The sequence below is a fragment of the Podarcis filfolensis genome (genome assembly GCF_964270895.1).
Source record: "Podarcis filfolensis genome assembly, chromosome: 3".
In the NCBI taxonomy this organism is placed as follows: domain Eukaryota; kingdom Metazoa; phylum Chordata; class Lepidosauria; order Squamata; family Lacertidae; genus Podarcis; species Podarcis filfolensis.
Genome location: NC_139606.1, coordinates 52,631,326 through 52,653,735, shown reverse-complemented (window position 1 = coordinate 52,653,735; position 22,410 = coordinate 52,631,326). Strand labels below are relative to the sequence as shown.

Here is a 22,410-nt window from a genome sequence, read left to right as displayed (position 1 = left end):
CTGACAAACAATTTGTGAAGCCTTATAAATACCTGAAATACAAATCCTCTCAGATAAATCTTACTGGTTTTGTGTGTCTGTTGTGCAGAGTATGTTCTTCAGCCTAGAGATGCAGAATGGGTACCTGTATCTACAGTATGACTTTGGCTTCCCCGGTGGCCCTATGATTCTCGACGATCATTTGAAGAAAGCTCTGATTAATGATGCAAAATTCCATGAGGTATATTGTTGTTGACTTTCTGAAATTTGCTTTTATTTTATTTTTTTAATAGTTAATGTATCATCTCAGTATTATTATCACTATAGTTATCTCCCTTGGGTGCTTTACACAGAAAGACAAGGTGTAATAATAAGAAATAAGTAAATAACTATAGATTATTGAGCAAAATAATGCAACATATTATATTAAGTACCAAAAACCTTTATTGAGTGGGAAATAACACAGTTTCCAAGAACAGATTGAGTGAAGTGGCAACAAACTCTCTGAAAGAGATGGTGACAATGAAACTGCAAACTGAGTATGTCTTCTTAACTACAGTTGCCAGGTAAGAACCGAGTAAGAACTCTGAGCCTTGTTTCTTTAGAAATAGGATCTTCTGAACACAAAACATACGGTATGCTTTAACCACTGCCCCAATGGGCCCTCTCCAGTCCACCAAAGTTACTAAGTATATCTGCAAAACAATTACAAATGAACAGTAAACAGACAATAAAGTGTCTTTCTCTCTTTTAAAAGCCCTCTTATTTTACAAACTTTTAATGCATCTTTCTAAAATGTAGTTATGTACTATATTTACTGTGGTTTTTAACTCCCTTTTTTCAAATTTCAGATATCTGTTATATACCACAATTCCAAGAAAATGATCTTGTTGGTGGATAGGAGACATATCAGAAGTGTGGAAAACGAGAAGCAAAGCATGCCGTTTACTGATATCTATATAGGAGGGGCTCCTCCTGAGATTTTAAAATCTAGGTTGGTTTATAATCCACATTCAATCACCATTAATGTTTCAGTAATTTCTCATTTTATATGTTGCAATGAATTTACTGCACCCACATTGCTAAATTAAAACATGTAACCCAGTGGGGGAAAGTTTTTTTATCTAATAAGACAAATTATATATGTAGGCATATTGTTTTGCATACATTGTATATTTCATTATTTATTTAAAATATTTATACCCTGCCTTTTGGAGCAAGCCCTCACGAAGTGGTTTACAATTTGGAAAAAAGCAAGAAAGAATAAACGTAAGATTAAAAGCAGTGCTATTTTTCTAGAAAAAGAGGTGCCAGAACTCACCTTATTCTCTTAGAAGGGCAATGGTACCCACCTGAAAGGTGCCAGAACCCACCTGAGAGATGCTGTAACTGAGTTCCAGTGAGTTCCAGCTGAAAAAAGCCCTGATTAAAAGCATATAAAATGGGCCAGCAATAAGACTACAAGAAAGCTTAGTAAAAAAAATTAAGAACAGTATTTGGGGTCTGTTAAAAGGCCACAAGAGGCAGGGCTCTGAAGTTTTCAGGGAAAGGAATTCTGCAGGTGTGGGACCACCACTGAAAATGCCTTGTCAGTGATACTTACCAACCTGCTTGCCCTTAGTGAGAGGCCAGGCAAGTTCTTGCTGGCACCATCATAATAGGAACAATTGCTATTTCCAGATACATCACCGCAGCATTTAAGGCATGTTGATAGAGTAGGACTAGTGATTATCTTACTGCATTTCAGCCTTCATAGACTTCCCTAAGACAATTAATGTTCAACAATGTTCCAATGAATTTAACATGAGTTTGACCAAACTGCGGGAGGCAGTGGAAGACAGGAGTGCCTGGCGTGCTCTGGTCCATGGGGTCACGAAGAGTCAGACATGACTAAGCGACTAAACAACAACAATAGCGTTGCAATGTGGTGTATCTAACCAGCAAGTTGTTCTCTGGCAGGAACTGAGATGAATGAATGAATGAATAGACTTTATTTGCGTAGCCAACAAGCCATAGCATCAAAGGACAAACACCGACAAAAATACATTACGAATATAAACCCTATTAAACCCTTATGACCTATTAAAATCTTATGACCTATTAAAACCCTAGGTAGAAGCTGGATTATCATTCATCCATGACCCTCTGTCCCATGGGTGGCGGCCTTTTCTCTGGTAGATTGTTCCAGGTCGGTTAAGTGGAACTGAGATGAGAATGGAAAGGTGATAGGAGTGTTGAATCAAGCCCATATCAGTCAGAGGAATTGGCCACTCTCCAGGTGCCCGGCTTGAATCCTTGTTGATCTCCCCCGTCTCGGCTCCCGGCAAGACAAGGCGAGATCTCTATCGGCCGATCCTTCCCAACGTGAGAAGAACACAACCATCCCTCCTCCCTCATTTCCCAGGGAGGGGAGAGAGACAGACAGAAATGTATTTACATGCCTTTATTTCTGTCTTTCCAGTAGTGCAGAGAAACGTGTCTGCACTCTCTCACATCAGCAGCAGAGAGAGAATAACTCCACCCATGTACTTCTGGTACAGGGTCATGTGACAATCTGAGCTAACATCCGGTGCTCAGAGCACAGAATAGACTGTCCCTTGTTCCCACGGTACAGTCCCATAACATCAACATCCTGTTTGGCTTTCCAGCCATCTGGAGCACTTAGCAGCATTGCTCCTTTTTCGTAACAACCTCCCCCAAAAGAATCAATGCGTGTTGCGGCAAGCAAAGCGTGATCCAGAGAAGAAAACAAGCAGTTGTTATACCCATAACACTCCCCTGTTGTTTCAGTTCCACCCTTGGAACTACCCGCCACTGGTTTCCCCAGTGTACCTCTCTGGTTGTCTGGCTTCCAAGGAATGAGTGCATCTGCATTCCCTTGGCTAGCAACTCTCTGTTGTGTCTTTGTCTCTGACTTAGACACAGCTCCAACCTGTCCTCGGTTGTGTACAACAGCAACACATGCAACAGCTAAGTTTGCAAACTCTTCTGAGTACCTTTTGGGTGGTTCACCCTTTGTGACTCTCTCAGACCTGCGCAAGAGGTGCTGATCCTCTCTGCTCACTGGTTCAGTCTCAGGACTCTTAGGAGAACCAGTTCCAATAGTAAACAGTGGTTCATCCTTCACCTGTGAAGGTCTATCCATTGAGTGAGATTTCCTCTCAATGACTGTGACAACTGAGCTGTCTGAGCTATCACTGTCACTCTCAGTACCACTGTACTCTGTGAAATCATCATCATCATCTGAATCGTCCTCTGTGGGAAATGTGTGTCCTATCACTCTCTCCTGTTCAGGAGCACTCTCTAGAAATTTTGTGAGAATCACCTGACCAGATTCAGACAAAATTACTCTGTAGAGACCCTTTTCATATCCCACAAAAATGCCTCTGGCATTCTTTACTCCACCTGGAGCTTCTGTCCTCACATGAGACCCAAAAACCTTGAAATGGGCAACAGAAGGTTTTCTCTGGAACAGTTTCTCAAAAGGAGAACTTCCCAACTCTCTCGAAACCTTTCTCACCCACGCATAACTAAACGACATGAGTGACTCCGCCCAGTACTCATGTGGCAGATGTGAACTAAGCAATTGCGCATTCATCCCCTTTTGCAATTCTTTGTTCACCCGTACACAGACACCCCTGTTCCACGCTTCCGCTGAAACAGCAACCTTGTGTCTTATCCCTTTCTTGTGCAGGAACCTCTGGAAATCCTGTAAAAGAAAAATCTGCTTCTCATCTGTCAAAAGACAATCAATGTTAGCATCATGCATATCTTTAACCTTGTCACAAAACTCCTGAAACCTTTCCAAGGCTTCCTGTGGCCTCTTTAACACATAAACCCAGACAAAGTTAGAGAAATGATCCACACACACAAGATAAAATCTTGCATTGCCTCTAGACGGTTCTAGAGGACCAATCACATCAGCATACACCCGCTGAAACGCTCTGTCGACCCTGGCCACCTTCTTGGCGCTTGTTTTGGTCACACCTGCAAGAGAAATCATGTTAGACTCAGAATTACATTCCATGTAATCACTTTGCTCAAAGTCCAACAAATACAGTCCACATTTCTCTCTGGCAGAAAGATACAACTCTCCATCTTTGAAGATCTTGCAGCTCTCAGCATCATAGGACAGTTTCAGTCCTTTCTTTGCAATCTGCAAAACACTCAGCAGATTGAACTTCAATTCAGGAACCAAGTAAACATTGTGTATAGTCAGGTTCAGACTCTTAAGATACACAGTTCCAACCCCGGTCGCTTCCAGCTTCTGACCGTTGGCTTGTTCCACAGCGAAGCTTTGCTTCTTAAACGTTGAAAAGAGCGCCTTGTGTGGGGACATATGAAAATTACAGCCCGTATCGATTATAAAAGAGTGTCCAATATCTGGCGTGGTTCCTTTCGCCATCAGGGCCTTTGCAGGTTTCACCGAAGACTTGGTATGACCTTTGCCTGCTGCCTCAGGCTTTGCTGAGCGGCCCTTCGCTCCTGTTGGCTGGCGTGGCTTCTTGCAGCTCCGCTGACGATGCCCAGCCTGTCCACAATTGTAAACTCGGACAACGTTCAAAGCTACAGCATTCTCTCCAGTAGCAACATCAGTGGGGGAATTAGAACTCCGTTCTTCCCTCCCCCTGTCCTTGGCATCCATTTTGAATCCAAGTCTCAGCTCTTCACCCTCGAGCTAGTAAAATCCAAAAGCTCTTTTGAGCTGTTTTTCTGCCTCTCTCAGGCAGGCAATCTCCAAGCAGCCTCAAAGTCAAAACATCTCTTTGAGTTCCCAGGCTCTGACTGAGCCAGCCCCTCGTGTCAGTAACTTTCCAAGCCGACTGACCGTCGTTGCTTAGCAACTGTGCATACTTTTCATCCTTATCTCACCACAAGTATGCCTGGTATGCAAGGCTAGGCTCTCAGAGCTGTTTTTCCAAACGCAGCTCTTCTGTGAACCAGAGAATAAATCAATCTGCATTCACACTCTCAGCCCGATATTCAGCATACCTTTTCGGGGCTCCGATGCTTGGAAAACACCCCCTCTCGGTGTCCAGCCGTCTGTTCAGCTTCTGGCTGCAATGCAGACGTTATCTTCTTTGCTTGGTGCAGAGGATGGCACACAATCCATCAACCTCTCACCTCTCATGCTGATTCCCATGGATCAGATAACCAGCAGCTTCTGCTACCATATGTTGAATCAAGCCCATATCAGTCAGAGGAATTGGCCACTCTCCAGGTGCCCGGCTTGAATCCTTGTTGATCTCCCCCGTCTCGGCTCCCGGCAAGACAAGGCGAGATCTCTATCGGCCGATCCTTCCCAACGTGAGAAGAACACAACCATCCCTCCTCCCTCATTTCCCAGGGAGGGGAGAGAGACAGACAGAAATGTATTTACATGCCTTTATTTCTGTCTTTCCAGTAGTGCAGAGAAACGTGTCTGCACTCTCTCACATCAGCAGCAGAGAGAGAATAACTCCACCCATGTACTTCTGGTACAGGGTCATGTGACAATCTGAGCTAACATCCGGTGCTCAGAGCACAGAATAGACTGTCCCTTGTTCCCACGGTACAGTCCCATAACATCAACATCCTGTTTGGCTTTCCAGCCATCTGGAGCACTTAGCAGCATTGCTCCTTTTTCGTAACAAGGAGGGAGGGGGAAGTAATAAAAGTGCTCTCCCCTTTTGACCATCCTGCAAGTGGCAATGGACTACTCCCTGCATCAAACCACTGCTTACATCTCAGGCAGAACCTAGTAGAATGGACATTCCTCACACAATATTTCTGTACCTATGACTGTGCATGCTGTGGTTCTGTGTAAGTGGTTAACTGGTTCCCTCTGAACAAACATTGTGTCTTCACAGTAGTATGAGCTCACACCTAGCCACCGCCACAGGCTTTAGAGGCTGCATGAAAGGCTTCCAGTTCCAAAAGAAGGACTTCAACTTGTTGGAGGAACCAGGAACTCTAGGAATTGGCTATGGATGCCCAGAAGAATCACTTGTAAGTATGGTACATAGATCTTCTGTTTGTGTTTTTCAACATTTATATATTCTGATATTTTCCCCTATATCTACTGAGTTTTTCCTCAATTTTTAAAGTGCAAAGCATTACTATTTATCTCCCCATCTGCTTATGATACTTAGGGGATAGGAACAGTTGATGTTCTCAAGACAATACACACACACAAAATAAATTACATTCATTTAGAGTACAGAAATGGAAATGTAGTGCTCCTTATGTTATTGAATGTGGAAAGTAAATTTGAATTTTAAAAAAACCCAGTGTGGTAGGCCTCCAACACTATGCATCCACTAAGAAATCTGAAAGCTTAATAAATCTTTCTAGGCTTACATATTTTGAACTAGCTTTTAATCTTCAGATTTGCATACTTGGCATAAACAAGTAAAGTACAAAAATGTATGATGCCAAACAGCAGAATTTCAGCTGCAGAATTTTGATGAAACCAGAGGAGCCCCTGATGTAAAAATGTTTTGTGGCCTCAGAAAGGGAAGACACACAAACCATAAAGCAAAATACAAAACTGAACATAAATATGAGGGCAATTTCTCTCCATCAAGTAAAATTTCAGTCCCAAAAAACTGACTTGTAGAATTATGAGTTGTATCTAATATTAGTCCCATGCAGTGTAGACCCACTGAAATGAATGGACATGACTAACTAAGGTTCATTAATTTCAATAGGTCTAAGGCTAAGAAGTAAACCCTACACAAATCTAGAGTGGAATCCCTAAGATGGTTGGATGGCGTCTTGTATGCCTCCTTCCAGCAACTCCTGCAGCCAAGCTGGTGCCAAATATATTCTGCTTTCATTTGGACCACAACAGCAAGGCTGAGGGGGCGGGTCTTGTCGTCTGGGCGGCCCAGGACCTCCCTACTTACAGCTTAGGGAAGTCATTCTGGTGCTGCTAACACAGCAGTTTGACTTCATCCCCAGAGGCACGCTCCATTGTCTCTTGAGATTGGTGGATACCAGCAACAACCCTATGGGCAGGATTCAACTAATGAGTCCCAACAGCAGGTGCCCTGTGCAAGAACTAACACAATAGCTCTTAAAGGTCCCAGCCTTCTCCAGTAGTCTCCTGGAGCCTTGGACATTTTGCAGTCAGAAAACAGTGCCACATCCTGGGGGTGGGGGTTTCCTGCACTGGCAGGTTTATCTGAGAGTGCTTCTTGCGCTGGCACTGTGTGGCCTTCCAGTTCTGCTTCAGAGCCCTTTCTTTCATCCCTGACAATGGGGGATCTATTTCCAGGCCATAACACAGAGGTTCCAAGAGGGGGAGAGTATCATCCAAACAGTCCCTTTCTTCCACTTGAGACACAGTTCATGAAGTACTGCTCAACAGCACTTTAAAGTTCCCATGTAATAAGAGTTTGCAATATCCTGTAGCAATGACATGTGAAGCACAGGGGTTGCTGGACTTTTATGAACATGAAAACTTACCCACCTGTGGCCTTCATATTCTGTTTCTTCTATTGTTATTTAAAAAAATAATAATCTACGACTACCTCTGTTCTGTTTGTTTGATGAGCAGATGTCCCGCAAAGCATATTTCAATGGAGAAAGCTACATTGCATCCAGCCAGAAAATCTCCCCCTTTAATGGATTTGAAGGTGGCTTTAATTTCCGAACTTTACAGCCCAATGGACTGCTCTTCTATTGTAGTGAAGGAGTAAGTCGAGTTTCCCCATTAAATATAATAAAAACCTGTGTTGTTTTTAAAGAAAATGTTATTTCTAAATAGCTTTGTCAGTAGATATATTTCAGGGCAGCCTATGGGCTGAATGGCAGTGGTAATGACTTAGAGAAACTTGGTCAAAATAAAGTCCCATTGAGATTAGTGGAACGTTATTCTTATTTCAGTGGACCTCAATGCAACCAGCTTTTGCTAAATTGGGGCCAAAATATTAAATTCTCCCTGAGACCTGACAGTGAGTGCAAATGTGAATGTCCTGTACATAAAATCTGAGATAGTACTTTTACAACTGTAGTTTAACTTTGGATGGAATTTATTTGTGGTCAGTAAATATCACCACTTTCAGACTTTTAAATGGTGGTGTTAAAAAATAAATAATCAGTGTGCGTAGGTCTGGGTGACTGATGCTAAAAAATCAGCTGATCACCCAGAAGCCCAGTTCTCTGTGTGAATTTCTTTAAGTAACTTTTCACAACTTCCTGGAAACTACCTTGCACATTCAGATTCGGTTAGAAGATTTGGCATAATAGTTGTTCAAAGAGGAAATGGCACCAGTCCAGATGAATTTGTTTATTTTAAACATTTACATCCAGCTGCCTTTCCAAGGCAACTTACATAAAATACAATGAACAGGTTAAACAAGACATATCAAGCCATAATAAAAAAATATGCATCAACAAATTTACAGCAGTGGGTGACAAATCAGCTGCAAAAGGCACTCTGGAATAAATAGGTATTGCATCATTTATGAAGAAGCAGAGTAGAAAGTGCAATTTCAAACCCCCTCTGAAATGTCAATCCAGAGCCCTGGGACAATTGCATCAAAGGAGCCACTCCTTGTTGCAGAGGCGGCCCTTCTCCTACCAAAGGACCCTTTCTCTTCTGCCAAATTCTCAACATGGTACATCTGAACAGCAGTTGTGAATTTCTGAAAGACTGTTAGGTTGGGGGGAGTGTGGGCACATATGCAGAACTTTTATGTCCTTTTGAATCCCAGCCAAGAAAATGACCTCATTTCTCTCTCCACCCCACCCTCGCCATCTTTTTTTAAAAATGCTATGATAGGGAAAATGCTTAAGCACTTAGAGACAAAACAGGTGTGTTTACAACATGAGGTTTTTTAACCCCTCAATGCATTCACAAACATCATATCCCGTCCATTTTGGTTCTATCTCAGTACGCTTACTTTGCTCAACTACATTACAAGAATTATTACTAACCGTTCTTTGACTTGTGGGTCCAATGTTTTTCTCTGTGTTTCAGTCAGATGTATTCTCTATTTCCTTGGAGAAGGGAGCTGTTGTTTTAAATGCTAAAGGAGTCAAAGTTCAGGCAAAAGAAAGATCTTATAATGATGGCAAAGCCCATTTTGTCATTACATCCGCCTCACCAGAAAGGTAAAACTATTTTAAAAAACTATTTTTGTTTCGATGCACTTATTACACTCACAGTTCATTACTCCACTTGGATATATTTATTAGAATAAAAAAATGCACACTACATTCCACACTAATATCTTCTTTAAGAAGGTCAGCATGGAATAGTTGTATCCCAAAACTAGTAGGAACACCCTAGCTCAGCAGAAGAGTATTACAATATTTTTATTTAACACAATTAATAAAAAGCTCAGGTCCAGGGTACCGTTGGCCCTCCAGATGTTGCTGAACTATAACTCCCATGATCCCTGGGCATATGCCCATGTTTGCCGAGGCTGATGGGACTTGTAGTTCAGCAATATGTGGAGGCCCAAAGGCACCTGAAATAGGTCAATATTCTGAATATGCAGCATAGGTTTTAAATGCCTCGTATATCTTTGCGACATTGAAACTGGCAAGATGCTGTGTGGCAGTCCTGCCATGTTAGATCTGTCTCCCTCCCACAACAGCAGCCCAGTGGTCACACACAAAGATTGAAATATCAGTACGAAAGGAATGAGTGGGGGCATGGCATCTGCATGCTTTTTATTCAGCCATATCAAAACAATGTCACTCACATCCCTGCCACATGAAATATTATAAAAACTCAATGGCTTTTCAGTTTCTGCATTTCCTTTGTCTGCGATGCTGCTGTAAGCATAGTGTTATAGTTAGGATTGCACTGTTACAATGATTTACAGTACAATCCCACCTATCTCTACTCAGAAGTAAGTCCAATTAAATTCAGCGAGGCTTGCTCCCAGGTATTGCAGTTAAGATGTGTGTGACTTCAGTATTTCCAGGGGTTTTACTGAGCTGCCTTTCATTTCTGAGCACACTCGTGGTTTGATGGTGCCACCTAGTGACTCGTTCATCAAGTTCAACATCACCGAAATGGCTACGTTGCTTGGGTAATATATATTATCGCATGCTAAATTTAAAAGACTCCGTGTAAGGTGCATTATTTTGTTCTGCAGACTTGAGCTTTTGGTAGATGAAGAAAAGAAAAGTGTAGATAATTCAGCATATGAAAGTGAGGAAAAGCCAGTGAGCACCAAGAAATTCTACTTTGGTGGATCTCCCATCACTACTGAGTTTGCCAACTTCACCGGGTGTATAAGCAACGCTTATTTCACAAGGCAAGTGCATTTCAACTTGTATATTTAGCTACTTGATGCATTTCTATACCACCGTTAATCCATCCTGGGGCAGTTTAAAACAAAAATAAAAGCAATTATAGCACAATAATAACAAATTAAAACACCATACCATGAACCACCAGTATTTCTCCAGCATTTGAGTATGTCAATTACAGCTGGTCTCACCTCAGGGCCTAGTATATTCTAATGGCCTGGATGATTCTATCAGGCCTATGATGACACTGAAACCCCATTACAGTGGTACCTCAGGTTAAGTACTTAATTCGTTCCGGAGGTCCGTACTTAACCTGAAATTGTTATTAACCTGAAGCACCACTTTAGCTAATGGGGCCTCCTGCTGCTGCCACGCCGCCAGAGCACGATTTCTGTTCTCAACCTGAAGCAAAGTACTTAACCTGAGGTAATATTTCTGGGTTAGCGGAGTCTGTAACCTGAAGCGTATGTAACCTGAGATACCACTGTAATTAATACTCTATGTACCTCCAAGGCTAGAGAGTTGCATAAAAGAGAGCGCCATTACAAAAAACCTCCATGTCTTGCATCACAGTGAGCCAAGCTCATTGGTGGGATGATGAAAAGGGGCACCCCTATAGATAGCAGCCCGGACAAGCTGGTATAGAGATGTTTCTTCAACTATTTGGGTCCCGAACTCCTCCTGATGGGTATATAGTTATTCTTCATGTTATCAATTTTTTATGTGTCATGAAAAACATATTTTCTGCTTCAAGTCTTTGGGAGACCTGATGGGCTGTCTTTTCCCGGGACTGCATTGGTTTTGTTTGTTTTGATACGCGTTGACTCCATGGTCGTGTGATATGTTGATATGTAGTATTTCCATGTAAGGGTATGTACTGCTCTGATAACTATTGAGTACAACCCCGGGGCATCATAGCTACAGAGGTGCAAAGAGCAGTTTCTGCCACAGAAGCTAAAGTAATGTCATCTGCTAAGAAACAAGATAAGAGAACAACAGTTACCCACTTGTTGTCAAACCTGCTTCAGATTCAATTACTGCCTTAAGGCAAAGGAGCAAGGATCTAGGACCGCCCTGTATACCCCATCAAGGAGCCAGGAGCTGTGTTGCACGGAAGAGAGAAAAATCAGATACCCCTGTGTCAATGGCAGCTTCTGCTGCATAGGCTTTCTGAGGATGTGATCATGTCTTTTGATAATAGAATTTGGATCTTGATACATCTTTTGAGTTATATGATAACTAAAAAAGAATAAATGAATCTGTTTTTCCTGGCAATGTTTTCAGTGTTAATGTCATTGCTGAAACCAGGCTCAAAGGATTGAGCAGTTATCCTCTTAATATTGGCCATTTTACCTAATGCTGTGTTTAAATTGTTTGGTACCCACCAAGAGCCTTCTAGGATGGGACAGGATTTTAAAATGTAATGAGTGCATTAAAAAATATGCTACTGAGATAAGCTGCTGGAACACTTCACTAAAGTCAATTGCTAACCTTTTAAAACTGCAGGCAATCAACAAAGTCTCCGATCTACAACCATACACTCTTATGTTTCTGCTTTTCCCTTGAGGATGAAAGGCGATCTAGATCATATATCCCATTTATATTTCCATTTGCAGTCATTTACACACTAACAAACAGACATACAGCCACTCAGTTTGAAATATAATACAAAAATTATATGAATGATGCAGCAAAGCTTGGCTGTAAGTGCAGCAAAAAAAGTGGCAAAGGGCTGAGTTTCCATGAATCTATTCCATGAGCATGTAGTTCTTACTGACATGGATTTTTTAAAAATTTGTTTTAATTTGTTGTTTGTTTTTGAGGGAAGGAAGAAAATCCCTACAAGCACAATCATAGTGGATTGTTAGGAATAACAACTTTATCTTTTAAAAAACCCACACAGATTGGATCAAGACGTTGAGGTGGAAGACTTCCAGCGGTATCCTGAGAAAATCCAAGCATCCTTATATGGATGTCCTGTTGAATCTCCTCCTGCTGCCCTTTTCCATAAGAAAAGAAAAAATTCCTCCAAACCCAAAGGAAGCCAAAAGAAACGGGTGAGCTGCTCCAGACTTACAACTACTCATGGTGCTTTCAGACCAGGGATGGAGTGGGCGGGATCCAAGTTTCCTTCAACACTGGCTCTCAATGATGTCTTGGAAGGAACAAAGACTTTGAACACCATTGAATGTTGGACTTGCAAAATGTTAGTTCATTTAGGGCAAAGTATTGGTGTCCCCAAACTGTGGCCTGCAGACCACCAGAGGTCTGCATGCTTCATTCAGCTGGTCCACAGCATGTCTGTGAAGAAAGGCAAGCACAGCAGCTGTAGAACATGGCAGTCTGGTCTATCCTGAAGGTGACCAGGACAAAACAGAAGTGAGAAGGGGAAGAGGCACTTGAAAGGGGTGGAAAGGATTAGCAGCACAAAGGACAGATCAGCAAGAAGAAAAAGGCAGCGACTTGAAAGCAGTGGAAAGGGTTCTATGGAATTCAAATTGTTATACAATTTGTAAGAAATAAAAGAAGCATTAAAATGCAATTAAAAATCATATAGCATCTAGCACCACACATTACAATTGCTACAACAGGCAGAAAACCAATGGCCCAAAAAGAAAAAGGTTTGGGAACTACTGGTGTAGTTGATAAGTGTAAAGGTTGCCTGGTTTTCCAGGGATGAGCCTGTGTATTCCTGTTCTCAGTGCCAAATCTGGAGTGGGGTACGTGACCTTGACTGTTTCCCTTTAAGGAAAAGAAATCAAGGAACCCATCAAATGTGATGGACCGCAGATCTGTTTTGTCTGCTGCAATCATATATAAAGAAGGACAGGGATATAATTTTAATAGCAAAGGGGAAACATGAGTGAGGACAACTGGAGTCTTTCCACATCCTGTAGTGTCTCTCTCCAAGGGCTTTAAATAAATAGGTAGCTGTTTTTACCATGGGCCTGTGCAGTTTTGATTAGAGCTGATTTATATTAGCACTATAGTGAAGATTAGATCTGTTAATCTGAAGTAACATCTAGAAGTAGACAGAAGATTGTACCAACTCTATAGCAATTGTTGTTGTTGTTATTTATTATTATTATTATTATTATTATTATTATTATTATTATTTATTTGTATGAAGGTTGGAAAGGACAACACAGCAGCCTCACAATTTTCAGCAAACATTAAAAGAAAAGGTCAAGAAGAGATCGCTCAAGGGGACCCACATTGTCACTTCCTCAGCAGCCCCAAAGCAACTGAGCATACATATCTGTTTGGAGGAACAGCAAATAGCCGGCAAGAATTTGATTACTTACCAAAGGATTTCAATGAAAGGTACAGTCAGCTAAGCATACACTTGTAATATTACATATAAATGCCGATAAGCATTTTTACAAAATGGAAGGAATAAAAACTAAACTAACTAAAGTAATTTTTGACATTTCACAACTATTTTTCCCTGTATGCATATTCCCACCAAGTTGTGCAAGGCAGGTTGTTCACCAATTTCCGTTCACATATTAAAGTGCCGTTTTTGTTTGACAGATCTCAGTTTTCCATTAGCCTGAAGACTCACTCATCCCATGGAATGATCTTCTATGTCTCTGATCAAGAGGAGGAAAATTTCATGGCCCTTTTTATTGCCCACGGCCGTCTGGTTTTTATGTTCAACAGTGGCTACCGGAAATTAAGAATTAGAAGCCAGGAGAAGTACAATGATGACCAATGGCACAATGTAAGTGGGAAGAGAAAAGATTATGATGTGCTTTAGAAAAGTGCTATTCCAAAGAAACATAAAATCTGTCTGTCAAAACATTTGGGATTTATTGCAATAAAATACCAGGCTCCCACTTGAGAAGTGGATGAAGAGTTTCTAAAGTAGTGGAACAAATCAAACAGTCTCCTCTAAAATACATATGATGCTATACAATTCTATATTATATACTAGTCTCTGTATGCTAATGTTGACTTCACCTCTGCCTTTTTTTAGGTAATGTTTGTTCGGGAGAAAAATATTGGCCGCTTGACAATTGATGGTCTCCGGGTACTTGAAGACAGTCTTCCTTCTTTTGATAAAGCATGGCAAGTTGCTAGACCCTTTTACGTAGGGGGTGTGGCACCAGGAAAAGCTGCCAAAAATATCCAGGTAAAAGTATTTTTCTACAACAAAGCCTGCATATATTAAGATCCAGAGCAACATTTATAACATGGGAACTAACTGGACAGAAATGTTTTAAAGCTCTGCATCTACTGGAGACAATTTGCAATGAATCAGAATATATCCTGCATTTGAATCTGTTAGCACTAGTATATTCTGGATTCATTGGCAATGATCTCATTCCAAACTTCCTACATCAAATGAGATTAGACTAGAACCTCCAGTTATATGATTAGAAAATAACTTAGGCTGCTTTGACACTAACAAAAAGAACCAAGCAGACTGTGAGAATCATAGGCCATTTCATTATTACTCCCACTATTCCTTTTGGCCTTAAATTGCTTTTTTGAAAAAGTATCCATTAACACTTGTACACCTAAGCAAATGGAAAGGCCAAAGGCTTTTCTTTTACTTCTTTTACTATTTTGCTTATTCTGTTTTGTTTTATCAGATCAACTCCGTCTACAGTTTTAGTGGTTGTCTCGGCAGTTTACAGCTCAATGGAAGACCAGTCACTTCTCCTTCACAAACTTTTAGCGTAACTCCTTGTTTTGAAGGCCTATCAGAAGAAGGAACATATTTTTCATCAGAAGGAGGATACATTATACTTGGTAATGTATCACTAACGATTGACTATTCCATCAGACTGATGCCTGAATTGATACCAATTGCCTAGTGAAGGGGTGGGGGGAGACATAATTAAATTGAAATGAAACTATTATATGAAAATTATGCTGGGTGCCATGTAGTCTTATTAGCATACAGTAGAATCATTTGCTCCACACACTCCCGCCTTGCTCCAGATAACCTGCCTCATTGGAGGAAGAGATTCCAGTCATTTCAGTGGCAGCGCTAGTGGGCACTGTCCAGCCGTTAGCCATTAGTCTTTGGCTTTACTGTAGCATAGGAACTGCGGATGTCACCATCAATGCCACAGATTATAAATTCATAAATAGTGCCTAGGGGTTGCTCACCTAAAAATGGATAAGCGTGGAGCCATGCCCTCTCACAAAACCAGCACATTGCTCAAGTGGCAATGGACTGAAATTCTGCTAATATACATAATATACAGTAGAACCCATTGATACCCACTGAAATAAATGGTCATAACTTTAGCCATGATACTGGCTTAAGTTAACTGGATACCACCAAATACAAATTCAAGCAAGAATTGAAGAGTAAGGCTCTTAATCATCATTCCTTGAGGCTATCAAGGGGGGGCTCATATTCCCAAGATGAAAAATATTTAAGAAATATACACAATTGGAAGTCATAGTTAATCTTTATGTCCTGCAGCAGGTGACTATTTTTTTTCCAGTTAACTCTGGTGCAAAAAACAAACAAACACAAAATCATTCTGTGATTTGTCATGATTTTCTCCTACAGATGAATCCTTCAGTTTGGGGCTGAAATTTGAAGTTATTTTTGAAATCCGTCCTCGAAGCAGTTCAGGAATCCTGATGCATGCACACAGTATAAATGGAGAATTCCTGAATGTACACATGAAACAAGGGCAGGTATGAAGGAGGACTAATATTTCCCTTTATATTCTTATATGCAGGCCTTTCTGAATGTTCATTGTGTACAAACCAAAATTCGCTCTTTATAGCAACAGGTTCTAATTTCTCAAAAAGGGGATCCCATTTACCCATAAAAGACACAATATACACTAGTTGTAGTTCTTCTGTTTCAGGTGCATTAAGAGTCCACATCGATTTTTAAAAACACTGTCAAGATGAAGGGGGAAAATATTTGATATTTTTGTGTTGCTGCCTTAAAAATTCAAAATTTACAGCTGCTACCTAAGAACATAGGAAGAGCTCTGCTGGATCAGACCAAGGGCCTATCTAGTCCAGCATCCTGTTTTCATGGTGGCCAAGCAAATGCCTGTGGGAAACCCTCGAGCAAGATCCAAGCACACAAGCACTCTCCCCTTCTGTGGTCTCCAGTAACTGCTAAGAGATTGCAGGTTAGGAGTTGTGCAGTTAAGCTGCAATTCTAACCCCCCTTATCTGGGTGTAAGCCCCACTGAATTCAGTGGGGCTCACTTCTGAGTAATGTGGTTGGGACTGCAGCCCTAGTTAATTTTAGACCCTGAGCTTAATGGTCTTAAGAAAAGCCCTTTTAAGGTGGTAATTTGGTACACCAGCCCTGCTGTGTTGTTTGCTGAATGGCCCTGGCGGCACCACTAGGCTAGCTAGGTAATTTTTCTTTAGTTTTGGATCAAGTGATAATTTCTTTATAGCATGCATCACAAATACCATTTCCTGTGAATGTGTTTGAGTGTCCTTGAATAATAGAGGGAGTGACAAAAAAGCCAGACCCCAAAAACTAGATAGCTATGAAAGCATTGTACGGTCCTTGAGACAAGTTTATTCTGGATAGCAAAGCTTCAGCCTAGAGGATAGTACCAGCATCGCTTAGCTTCAACGAATGAAGTCCGTCTGAGCAGTCCATCCTCAAAGCTCTGTAACTGCCACCATAGAAACGGAATCGTTTTTATCACAGCAACTGATATTGGTAGAAGCTAAAAGGTTTTGCTATAATTTAAAATTTCTGTTGTGTTAGTGACTATATTTTATGTTGGGCACAAGCTTAGGAAAGATCACATTTTTCCAATGAATTATACGGTGTAATGTAGCAGTGCTAAGTGGATTTGAGAACCAATTACTTTATGTTATTTATTTATTAGCTTCCTTTTGTGTTTTAAATGCTGGAAATATTTCATCTGAAGGCTATGATAGTGCTAGTATGGTGTAAATCCTGAAAGTGATGTCCTGGTTCAAATTATGCCATGGTAAAAAAAAAAAGCTCACTAGGTGCCCATTGGCAAGCCACTATTTCTCAGCCTCACCTCGTGTAGACATTGGAGGTGGTAATCAACCATCCAGGATTTTTGCAAGAATTAGACTGCAATCCTATAGACATACCTGAAATAAGCCCTGAGAAACTCAAATTTACAGCTGAATATACATGTATGGGATTTCATTGTAAGTGTGAAGAAATATAGACCTTATGCCTGTGGTATAAATTCATGCCAATTCATTTGGAGAACAGTTTGTTAAAAAGCCTTTACACCGCTTTATGCATTTTAATTAAATCTTTCCAGTCAAAACTAAGGTTTTAAATGTGAATCAAATGGTTCTCCTAGGTCATTGTGAAGCTGAACAATGGCATCAAAGACTTCTCAACCTCAGTTACACCAAAACAGAATCTCTGTGATGGCCGATGGCACAGAATTGCAGGTGAGTGAACATCTAAAGTCCTGTTCAGTGTTGATTCCTGATCTTCCCTCTCATCAGTACTCTAAATCAGGGATGGTTGATGGGGTGCTCCCTCCAGATGTTGTTGGGGCACAACTCCCAGCATCCCTGAACATTATCAATACTGGCTAGGGCTCTGAATCCTGTCATGTATGTAAATGACTTAGAATTGTAAGGCCATGCATGTGTGGAAATCAGGTAGTGCTTGGTCTGAAAAAGGGTGACAATGTATCCAAAATTCTGTGGTTAAGAGTTTGGCTGCTACTGAAAATGGAAAACATCCAATTAATCTCCTATCATCTTTTGCAATATCTGTCACATTATCTATTTTCCTGCTTCTAGGCACATCATTTGCTACTTGCATAACAGGGTGTGGGGAACAATGCCACGTTATATTAGGATGTATGTATTTTGTCCTAAGCATGGGAGGGAGGTTAAATGTCATTTCCATTTTCAGCATTTCAGCTTGTCAGACAGCAAACCCCCCCCCCCCGTCCTCCTCAAATGTGTTGTTATTGAGGTTCTTGCAAGTCCCCTCCCAGCTAATTTCAGAGGCAGAAGGGGGAAAGCCCCATGGTGCAATTTGAAGCTCTTGCACACCTTCCACTTACGGGATTTGTTAGGTAAATCCTGCCCATGGCTTTGGAGTTATAAGATCCACATTGGGACCTACTGAGCTATTCAGATATGAGAGCATATCCAGGCCATGGGTAAATAGTCTAGTTCTTCAGGATTTTTGTATGTTTATGAGTATGCTTGTATGCAAGAAAAACCAGAAAGAGTGGTGATCCATATTATTCTTTTTTGCTTCATGTGACAGTTATAAGAGATGCTAATGTGGTACAGCTGGATGTAGATTCAGAAGTGAATCATGTAGTAGGGCCATTAAATCCAAGAGCAACTGACCACAGGGAGCCTGTGTTTGTTGGAGGAGTGCCAGGTACGATTTATTCTCATTTTAATATTATTTTCAAAGATTAATCGTGTGTGTGTGTGTGTGTGTGTGTGTTAAAAAAAGTATTCTTTAAAGTAATGGTCACATACCTTGTGCTGTTCATTAGCAAAGACCTATAATTTGGGGGAGGGGGTTTTAGATTTTAAATTATTGTACCCCTCCCTCCTTATGCTGGTCTACGACTGTAATAAATATTTGCTGTTGGAGGTGGGATGAAGTAGCTCTCTATACATCTTTGTGCTATATTTTAGAAGGAATGATTTAATACAAGTGATTGACAATATAACAGAATACAAATATAAGACTAAAACAATTTAGTTTATTGAAAACCTTTATTTGACTATTTATAAATTACACACACACACACATATATACACATACATACATATATATATATCAAAGTAAATAGCAGTAACAAGGGCAATACCATTCAAACAAACCACATTCCAAGTTTTACACAGCTGTCTCTTTTAGTTAAACTAGTCCTAGCATGATCTTATATTGATACTGCAGTTCTTGAATGACTTATGTATTATTATTATTTTACCTCTCTACAGAGTCTCTCCTGACATTCAGCCTTACCACCCACAGTTCCTTTACTGGATGCATCCGTAACTTTATGATTGATGAAAGACCAGTAAGTTTCAGTAAGGCAGCTTTGGTCAGTGGTGCTGTGAGCATCAACCTATGTCCTGCCACTTGATGAACTGCTAACTGCAGGGGCCTGTACAGCCCCAAAGGAGAAAAACAACCGTGCTACCTTCAATTCTTAGTACCAAGGAAATAAAAATGTATCACTCACTATATGTACACGATAAAGCATTATTCTTTTTTCATTTGGAATTTGCTTCCAAAAAAATTATAAGTATGTTGCAATGTGCCAAATTACTGGGGAATGAGTATTATGAGTCTAATTCTAAGCAGATACAGTGGTACCTCGGGTTAAGTACTTAATTCGTTCTGGAGATCAGTACTTAACCTGAAACTGTTCTTAACCTGAAGCACCACTTTTAGCTAATGGGGCCTCCTGCTGCTGCTGCGCCGCCGGAGCACGATTTCTGTTCTCATCCTGAAGCAAAGTTCTTAACCCGAGGTAATATTTTTGGGTTAGCGGAGTCTGTAACCTGAAGCGTATGTAACCCGAAGTACCACTGTATAGGTTCACCAAGCCCACTGAAATAACCGATATAGGCATGCCCAATTCTGGACAAAATTATAGCTGTTGTGTGAATCAGCAAGGAGCCCAAGCAGAAACCCACCCATCTGTATCAAGAGGCTCCAGACAGAAAACTTCATTTCTTCTATTGTGACACTACCAATGCCTTGCTCATCATTGCCCAGAAACTGCACTTCAAATATAGATTTCTGCTTCCCCCACACTTAAAATCATTTTGTCAATTCTGCCCCAACTGAGTCTGGGTAGCAAGCCTTTCTAGGTGTATTAAGAGCACTGAAATGTTCATTGGCTACAAACAAGTAAATTAAAATCTTTTAAAAGGTTTAACAGAACCAAAGGTTTTATTTCAGTTCATATGCTGCAGATTTGCTAAAACAACCTTTGGTCACTACAGTCAACTCGCAATTTATGCACATTAACTTGTATGAATTCAGCTTTATGTGCTTGGCCAGGAATTTTTTTTTAAGTGGGCAAGCTCCCAGCAGAAAAAACACTGGCAATCCCACTTGCCATTGCACTTGCCTTGGGAGAGAGTTTGGAGATGTAAGGCACATGAATTTTGACTATACAAGATTTTGGCTTTACACACTATCCCTGGAACATAAGTCCTCTGAGTCAACTGCATTCACTATGGATCTACAACAAATGCATGGAGAATCCTCATCCCGTCCTATCTCTCTGCCCAGTGCAGTACTCATGAAGCCTCAATAACTTGCAAGGCACACTACAAGAGGAGTGTTGCCACATGTGCATGTAATTAGATGCACCCAATGGTGGGAAAGGGGGGAAACAGATCTCTTCTGAACTGTATTGGGATCCTTCATGCACAGGTGCTCTGCCTGTGCTGTGAGTGGATCTGTGCTTGTAGTTTGTACTGAATAAATCTGCTACATGTACATTACAAAATAAACTATGTCATGGACATGCTTCACAAGCAACTGTCTTTTGAATCGTTTTGTTTGGTCTCTTTATTCTTCATTCAATTAGACTGGGGAAAACAATTGTCACAGGAAAACTGATATTTTATTCAATTTTCATTTGAATGCATTGAACTTACTATAATTCATTTCCATAACTGACAAATGTAATTAATTCCTTAATTTTTTTTTGCTCATATTAGTTTTATAGATAAATTTCAGCTACATGGTTTTACTCTTAGCACTCTTATTAGGAAATCAGATTTTCAGTTAAGGACAAAATGACATTCTAAGTTGGAGGCAGAGTTATGCATTTATCCCTGAAACTAGAAAAAAAACCTGAACTATCATTTTCCACTTGAAAAATTCTAATTTTCCAGCCTAGTCTACCTTAAAACAAGCTGTACTCAGCACACTGAATGAGTGTTCATTTAAAAACTATTTCAAATGTTTTAAATTCCAAATGTAATTCTTGTTTCAAATAAAAGAACTGCATGCCTCAAATGCTTGTGCCTTTATTTCTCTATAATGAAAGCCAAAACAATGGCAGTTGATTGACCTTAGCAGAATAATCTCTATGGAAATGTAAACAGGAGAAAAATGAGAAATAAAGAAATAAAGCTTTAAATTATATATCTGCTATATATACATTATTTCCTTATAATTAGCAGCAATACATTTTGCATCAGATATGGAGATCTTTAGTTATTAAATCTCTAGAAACTAGTACCTTATAAAGATGACTAGTACCTCAGGACAGTGCAACCATTTGCCCTACTTTATTCATTTACCAACCATCTTCTCTAGTGCAACATATTATTTATCCTGTTTGGTCCACCAGCAGGTAATCTGAACTAAGAATGAGCTTCCCAAGGGTTAGGTAGGAGTACACCTAATGGAATCTTCTCCAAAACAATCTCTAGTCTGAACGATGCAGAGCAAAGAAGCTTCACCCTTTTATTTGAAATTTAGAGACACTTGACTGTTATGGGGAAAAACACAGCAACATCCATTCTCGTGCTTCTGTACAAGATACAGAGCCTGTATACAGGTAGAACAGAGTTAATGCATTTCTTCGGGGGGATTATTTAGGGGAATATGATGAAAGGTCAAGGCTGTCTCTTCCAATCAACTTGTGTATGCAATCAAGCTTTGTTTCTGCTTCATTTCACCCTCTGCACTGGGGTAAGGGTGAAGGTCAGCAATATACTTCCTATCCGCAGGTCTGAAAACAAGTAGAAAGAAAAAATGGAACAGGTGATTGTCTGTTCTAGTACTTGAAGGTAATATACCTACAAAATCACGAAGCATAATCTTTTGTAAACTTCATATTCTATTTTGAATTAAAAGCCTAGCTTTTATTATTTTCACAGGCATTATGAAACTGTATTGACTATTTTAGATACTTTTGCTAAAATGTTTCTGGATTAGAGTGCTCTAGGTTCTTGTGACTGTATTATTACAGCTCACTTCTCAGTGCGAAACTGATCTTTATAGCACAATGCACTCCTGTCACAGGAGTGTGATAACCTACCAGACCCTTGTGATTGAGAATTTTGTGCCTTTGCACAATTGGGTCAAATAATGAAGAAATTTGCTGCAGTTCCCTATTTAGTCCCCAAACTTATCTCAACATACCAACGAGGAGCCCACCAAGTACAGCGCATGGTCCAGGTGGGAGCGTAGGAGGAGGGTCACCTAATGTCTGCCTTTTCAGCGTT

The 22,410-nt window shown here is 40.4% G+C and overlaps 1 protein-coding gene and 1 long non-coding RNA gene across 6 annotated transcripts in view; one reads left to right on the top strand and one right to left on the bottom strand.

Annotated features, from left to right (window-relative positions):
- LAMA4 (laminin subunit alpha 4) overlaps positions 1-20,710 on the top strand; it is a 77,604-nt gene extending 56,894 nt beyond the window's left edge. Inside the window, exons 24-39 of one of the 2 annotated variants that reach the window (XR_014546883.1) lie at positions 89-220; positions 831-973; positions 5,829-5,967; positions 7,520-7,657; positions 8,945-9,078; positions 10,074-10,235; positions 12,134-12,287; positions 13,361-13,554; positions 13,765-13,954; positions 14,210-14,365; positions 14,829-14,988; positions 15,764-15,894; positions 17,529-17,622; positions 18,461-18,580; positions 19,153-19,367; positions 19,742-20,710. Coding sequence is in view for 1 of the 2 variants with exons in the window: in XM_083608493.1 (XP_083464619.1) it covers positions 89-220; positions 831-973; positions 5,829-5,967; positions 7,520-7,657; positions 8,945-9,078; positions 10,074-10,235; positions 12,134-12,287; positions 13,361-13,554; positions 13,765-13,954; positions 14,210-14,365; positions 14,829-14,988; positions 15,764-15,894; positions 17,529-17,622; positions 18,461-18,580; positions 19,153-19,298 (2,193 nt within the window). In the remaining variant the exon portion in view is untranslated. Of the gene's footprint in view, positions 1-88; positions 221-830; positions 974-5,828; positions 5,968-7,519; positions 7,658-8,944; positions 9,079-10,073; positions 10,236-12,133; positions 12,288-13,360; positions 13,555-13,764; positions 13,955-14,209; positions 14,366-14,828; positions 14,989-15,763; positions 15,895-17,528; positions 17,623-18,460; positions 18,581-19,152 lie in introns of both variants that reach the window. The other variant, XM_083608493.1, reaches the window with a different exon arrangement.
- Positions 1-22,410, bottom strand: part of LOC310760351 — a 611,207-nt gene that overhangs the window by 587,865 nt on the left and 932 nt on the right. For 3 of the 4 annotated variants that reach the window (XR_014546908.1, XR_014546909.1, XR_014546910.1), the window contains exon 2: positions 19,720-21,914. This is a non-coding gene — a long non-coding RNA (uncharacterized lncRNA). Of the gene's footprint in view, positions 1-10,680; positions 10,704-19,719; positions 21,915-22,410 lie in introns of those variants that run through there. The other variant, XR_014546911.1, reaches the window with a different exon arrangement.